This window comes from Somniosus microcephalus, unplaced genomic scaffold (assembly GCF_052327205.1).
Source record: "Somniosus microcephalus isolate GS21.2 unplaced genomic scaffold, FLI_Smic_1.0 unresolved_chr6, whole genome shotgun sequence".
Lineage (NCBI taxonomy): Eukaryota > Metazoa > Chordata > Chondrichthyes > Squaliformes > Somniosidae > Somniosus > Somniosus microcephalus.
In genome coordinates this window covers 10792713-10799262 of record NW_028225184.1, presented here as the reverse complement: position 1 = coordinate 10799262, position 6550 = coordinate 10792713, and the positions used below count along the sequence as shown (strand labels likewise).

The following is a 6550-nucleotide window of genomic DNA, read 5'->3' as shown; positions in this document are numbered from 1 at the left end:
CACTTGGAGCACTGTGTACAGTTCTGGTCACCATATACCTTGGTTAGACCACACTTGGAGCACTGTGCACAGTTCTGGTCTCCATATAGCTTGTTTAGACCACACTTGGAGCACTGTGCACAGGTCTGTTCTCCATATACCTTGGTTAGACCACACTTGGAGCACTGTGCACAGTTCTGGTCTCCATATACCTTGGTTAGATCACACTTGGAGCACTGTGCACAGTTCTGGTCTCCATATACATTGGTTAGACCACACTTGGAGCACTGTGCACAGTTCTGGTCTCCATATACCTTGGTTAGATCACACTTGGAGCACTGTACACAGTTCTGGTCTCCATATACCTTGGTTAGACCACACTTGGAGCACTGTGCACAGTTCTCGTCACCATATTATAAAAATGATGATGTAGAGAAACTGGGGAGCGGGTGCAGAGAAGATTTACAAGGATGATACCAGAACTGCGAGGGTATAAATATCAGGAATGGATGAACAGGCTGGGTCTCTTTTCCCTTGAGAAGAGAATGCTGAGGGGTGACGGAATAGAGGTCTTAAAAATGATGAAAGGTTTTGGTAGAGTGGATATAGAGAGAACGTTTGGATGAGAATGTAAAAGGTATGATCAGTAAGTTCGCAGATGACACGAAAATTGGTGGGATGGTAAATTGCGAGGAGGAAAGCCTCAGGCTACAGGACGATATAAACGGGTTGGTCAGATGGGCGGAAAAGTGGCAAATGGAATTTAACCCTGAAAAGTGCGAGGTGATGCATTTTGGACGGACAAATAAGGCAAGGGAATACACAATGAGTGGTAGGACCCTAGGAAGTACAGAGGGTCAGCGGGACCTTGGTGTACATGTACATAGATCCCTGAAGGCAGCGGAACAGGTAGATAAGGTGGTTAAAAAGGCATATGGGATACTTGCCTTCATTAGCCGAGGCATAGAATATAAGAGCAGGGAGGTTATGATGGAGCTGTACAAAACGCTGGTGAGGCCACAGCTGGAGTACTGTGTGCAGTTCTGGTCGCCTCACTATAGGAAGGATGTGATTGCATTGGAGAGGGTGCAGAGAAGATTCACCAGGATGTTACCTGGGATGGAGCGCCTCAGCTATGAAGAGAGACTGGACAGGCTGGAGTTGTTTTCCTTGGAGCAAAGAAGGCTGAGGGGGGACCTGATTGAGGTGTACAAAATGATGAGGGGCATAGATAGGGTAGACAAAGAGGAACTTTTCCCCTTAGTAGGGGGGTCAATAACAAGGGGGCATAGATTCAAGGTAAGGGGCAGGAGGTTTAGAGGGGATTTGAGGAGGAACTTTTTCACCCAGAGGGTGGTTGGAATCTGGAACTCACTGCCTGAAAGGGTGGTGGAGGCAGGAACCCTCACAACATTCAAGAAGCATTTGGATGAGCACTTGAAATGCCATTGCATACAAGGCTATGGGCCAAATGCTGGAAAATGGGATTAGACTGGACAGGGATGGATGGGCGGCGCAGACACGATGGGCCGAAGGGCCTCTTTCTGTGCTGTAAAAACTCTATGACTCTATGACTTGTGGGGAAGAGCATATCTAGAGGCCATCAATATACGATAGCCACCAAGAAATCCAATAGGGAATTCAGGAGAAACTTCTTTACCCAGAGAGTGGTAAGAATGTGGAACTCGCCACCACAGGGAGTGGTTCAAGCGAATAGTATAGAGGCATTTAAGGGGAGGCTGGACAAACACATGAGGGAGACGGGAATAGAGGAGGCTCGGGTGGAGCATAAAGACCGACATGGACGTGTTGGGCTGAATGGCCTGTTCTGTGCTGTATATCCTATGTAATCCGAGGCTATGTTCCACCTCTGGCCCATGCCCAACGATCAAATCCCAACCCCTTCAATCTCCACACACAGCCAGGAAAGGTCCAGGCTCCATTCCCGGCCCTGTTGCAGAGCGAGCTGATCCCGGGCCCCGAGTGTGGTGGGGCGGCGGCGGGGGGGGGGGCGCAGAGCCTCGCTCGCACAGGCACAGGAGGATCCCAGGCTCCACTGCCGGGGCCTGTCGCGAGAACGAGCGGGTCCCACAGCCCGCTGGACTGCGTAGCGCAAGGATACAGGTCTCCTCGTAGACTTGCACCGTGGCGAGCTCCCCATCCAGGCGGATGATCTCCCCCACCAGCTCGCTGTGTCCGACCCGCACAAGCTCGTACATCGCAGCACCCGACATATTAGAGGCGGTGACCACTGCAGAGAGAGAAAGAGAGCACAAAATAGGTCTGGTGTCCCTCTCTCTCCGGGAGATATCTGTACACTGACTGGTGTCTCTCAGTCCCTCTCTCTCCGGGAGGTATCTGTACACTGACTGGTGTTTCTCAGTCCCCTCTCGCTCAGGGAGATATCTGTACACTGACTGGTGTCTCTCAGTCCCTCTCCCTCAGGAGATATCTGTACACTGACTGGTGTCTCTCAGTCCCTCTCTCTCAGGGAGATATCTGTACACTGACTGGTGTCTCTCAGTCCCTCTCTCTCAGGGAGATATCTGTACACTGACTGGTGTCTCTCAGTCCCTCTCCCTCAGGGAGATATCTGTACACTGACTGGTGTCTCTCAGTCCCTCTCTCTCAGGGAGATATCTGTACACTGACTGGTGTCTCTCAGTCCCTCTCTCTCTCAGGGAGATATCCGTACACTGACTGGTGTCTCTCAGTCCCTCTCCCTCAGGGAGATATCTGTACACTGACTGGTGTCTCTCAGTCCCTCTCTCTCTCAGGGAGATATCTGTACACTGACTGGTGTCTCTCAGTCCCTCTCTCTCTCAGGGAGATATCCGTACACTGACTGGTGTCTCTCAGTCCCTCTCCCTCAGGGAGATATCTGTACACTGACTGGTGTCTCTCAGTCCCCTCTCTCTCAGGGAGATATCTGTACACTGACTGGTGTCTCTCAGTCCCTCTCTCTCAGGGAGATATCTGTACACTGACTGGTGTCACTCAGTCCCTCTCTCTCAGGGAGATATCTGTACACTGACTGGTGTCTCTCAGTCCCTCTCTCTCTCAGGGAGATATCTGTACACTGACTGGTGTTTCTCAGTCCCTCTCTCTCAGGGAGATATCTGTACACTGACTGGTGTCTCTCAGTCCCTCTCTCTCAGGGAGATACCTGTACACTGACTGGTGTCTCTCAGTCCCTCTCTCTCAGGGAGATATCTGTACACTGACTGGTGTCTCTCAGTCCCTCTCTCTCTCAGGGAGATATCTGTACACTGACTGGTGTTTCTCAGTCCCTCTCTCTCAGGGAGATATCTGTACACTGACTGGTGTCTCTCAGTCCCTCTCTCTCAGGGAGATACCTGTGCACTGACTGGTGTCTCTCAGTCCCTCTCTGTCAGGGAGATATCTGTACACTTACTGGTGTCTCTCAGTCCCTCTCCCTCAGGGAGATATCTGTACACTGACTGGTGTCTCGCAGTCCCTCTCTCTCTCAGGGAGATATCTGCACACTGAATGGTGTCTCTCAGTCCCTCTCACTCTCTGGGAGATATCTGTACATTGACTGGTGTCTCTCAGTCCCTCTCTCTCAGGGAGATATCTGTACACTGACTGGTGTCTCTCAATCCCTCTCTCTCAGGGAGATATCTGTACACTGAATGGTGTCTCTCTGTCCCTCTCTCTCAGGGAGATATCTGTACACTGACTGGTGTCTCTCAATCCCTCTCTCTCAGGGAGATATCTGTACACTGACTGGTGTCTCTCAGTCCCTCTCTCTCTGGGAGATATCTGTACACTGACTGGTGTCTCTCAGTCCCTCTCTCTCTGGGAGATATCTGTAAACTGGTCGCTCAGTCCCTCTCCCTCAGGGAGATATCTGTACACGGTCTGGTGTCCCTCACCTGGTCCAGACACTCCATAGACGTATCCAACCATGCTCTCTCGTTCTTCATTGCAAATCTTCGGCAGTTCCTGGAGGTCCATGTTGGGAACTTGGGTGGGCGGCTGGACGATAAACACAAGTGGTTAAGAGGTGGGATGGGGAGGTCACTCGGACACATGACTTTTCACCCCAGGTACCAGAGGTTCAATCCGAGTCCAGAGCGAGAGAAGGAATATTGAACCCCACTTGCCTACAAAAGCACATCAGAAATAGGAGCAGGGGCCGGCCATTCGGCCCCTCGAGCCTGCTCCGCCATTCAATGAGATCATGGCTGATCATCGACCTCAACTCCACTCCCCATATCCCTTAAAATCCAAAAATCTATCGATCGCAGCCTTGAATATACTCAACGACGGAGCCTCCACAGCCCTCTGTGGTAGAGAATTCCAAAGATTCACCACCCTCTGGGTGAAGAAATTCCTCCTCATCTCAGTCCTAAATGGCTTACCCCTTATCCTGAGACTGTGCCCCCTGGTTCTAGACTCCTCAGCCAGGGGAAACATCATCCCTGCATCTACCCTGTCAATACCCCTGTGTTCGCTGACCTCCATTGGGTCCCGGTCCGGCAACGCCTCAATTTTAAAATTCTCATCCTGGTTTTCAAATCCTTCCATGGCCTCCTCGCTCCCCGTCTCTATCTCTGTAACCTCCTCCAGCCCCTACACCCCTCCCTAACTCTGTAACCTCCTCCAGCCCCTACACCCCTCCCTAACTCTGTAACCTCCTCCAGCCCCGACACCCCTCCCTATCTCTGTAACCTCCTCCAGCCCCTACACCCCTCCCGATCTCTGTAACCACCTCCAGCCCCTACAACCCTCCCTATCTCTGTAACCTCCTCCAGCCCCTACACCCCTCCCTATCTCTGTAACCTCCTCCAGCCCCTACAACACTCCCTATCTCTGTAACCTCCTCCAGCCCCGACACCCCTCCCTATCTCTGTAACCTCCTCCAGCCCCTACAACACTCCCTATCTCTGTAACCTCCTCCAGCCCCTACAACTCTCCCTATCTCTGTAACCTCCTCCAGCCCCTACACCACTCCCTATCTCTGTAACCTCCTCCAGCCCCTACACCCCTCCCTATTTCTGTAACCTCCTCCAGCCCCTACAACTCTCCCTATCTCTGTAACCTCCTCCAGCCCCTACACCACTCCCTACCTCTGTAACCTCCTCCAGGCCCTACACACTCCCTATCTCTGTAACCTCCTCCAGCCCCTACACCCCTCCCTATCTCTGTTAACTCCTCCAGCCCCTACAACCCTCCCTATCTCTGTAACCTCCTCCAGCCCCTACACCCCTCCCTATCTCTGTAATCTCCTCCAGCACCGACACCCCTCCATATTTCTGTAACCTCCTCCAGCCCCTACAACTCTCCCTATCTCTGTAACCTCCTCCAGCCCCTACACCACTCCCTATCTCTGTAACCTCCTCCAGGCCCTACACACTCCCTATCTCTGTAACCTCCTCCAGCCCCTACACCCCTCCCTAACTCTGTTACCTCCTCCAGCCCCTACAACCATCCCTATCTCTGTAACCTCCTCCAGCCCCTACACCCCTCCCTATCTCTGTAATCTCCTCCAGCACCTACACCCCTCCCTATCTCTGTAACCTCCTCCAGCTCCTCCACCCCTCCCTATCTCTGTAACCTCCTCCAGCCCCTACAACCGTCCCTATCTCTGTAACTATCTCCAGACCCTACAACCGTCCCTATCTCTGTAACCTCCTCCAGCCCGTACACCCCTCCCTATCTCTGTAACCTCCTCCAACTCCTACAACCCTCCCTATCTCTGTAACCTCCTCCAGCCCTACACCCCTCCCTATCTCTGTAACCTCCTCCAGCCCCTACAACTCTCCCTATCTCTGTAACCTCCTCCAGCCCCTACACCCCTCTCTATCTCTGTAACCTCCTCCAGCCCATACACCCCTCCCTATCTCTGTAACCTCCTCCAGACCCTACACCCCTCCCTTTCTCTGTAATCTCCTCCAGCCCCTACAACCGTCCCTATCTCTGTAACCTCCTCCAGCCCCTACAACCCTCCCTCTCTGTAACGTCCTCCAGCCCCTACAACCCTCCCTATCTCTGTAACCTCCTCCAGCCCCTACACCACTCCCTAACTCTGTAACCTCCTCCAGCCCCTACAACCGTCCCTATCTCTGTAACCTCCTCCAGCCCCTACAACACTCCCTATCTCTGTAACCTCCTCCAGCCCCTACACCACTCCCTAACTCTGTAACCTCCTCCAGCCCCTACAACCCTCCCTATCTCTGTAACCTCCTCCACCCCCACAACTCTCCCTATCTCTGTAACCTCCTCCAGCCCCTACACCACTCCCTATCTCTGTAACCTCCTCCAGGCCCTACACCCTCCCTTTCTCTTTAAACTCCTCCAGCCCCTACACCCCTCCCTATCTCTGTAACCTCCTCCAGCCCCTACAACTCTCCCTATCTCTGTAACCTCCTCCAGCCCTACAACCCTCCCAATCTCTGTAACCTCCTCCAGCCCCTAAACCCCTCCCTATCTCTGTAACCGCCTCCAGCCGCCTACAACCTTCCCTATCTCTGTAACCTCCTCCAACCCCTACACCCCTCCCTATCTCTGTAACCTCCCTACAGCCCCCGCTATCTCTGTGAACACC

At 52.9% G+C, this 6550-nt stretch overlaps 1 protein-coding gene across 1 annotated transcript in view; it reads right to left on the bottom strand.

The window, feature by feature from the left end:
- The window catches only part of LOC147087053 (V-type proton ATPase catalytic subunit A-like), a 79830-nt gene that overhangs the window by 43361 nt on the left and 29919 nt on the right, over positions 1 to 6550 (bottom strand). The window contains exons 2-3 of the mRNA XM_085978025.1: positions 3876 to 3978; positions 2102 to 2230 (exon numbers count right to left, since the gene is read on the bottom strand). Coding sequence (XP_085834151.1) covers positions 2102 to 2230; positions 3876 to 3957 — 211 coding nt within the window. The 5' untranslated portion in view covers positions 3958 to 3978. The remainder of the gene's footprint in view (positions 1 to 2101; positions 2231 to 3875; positions 3979 to 6550) is intronic.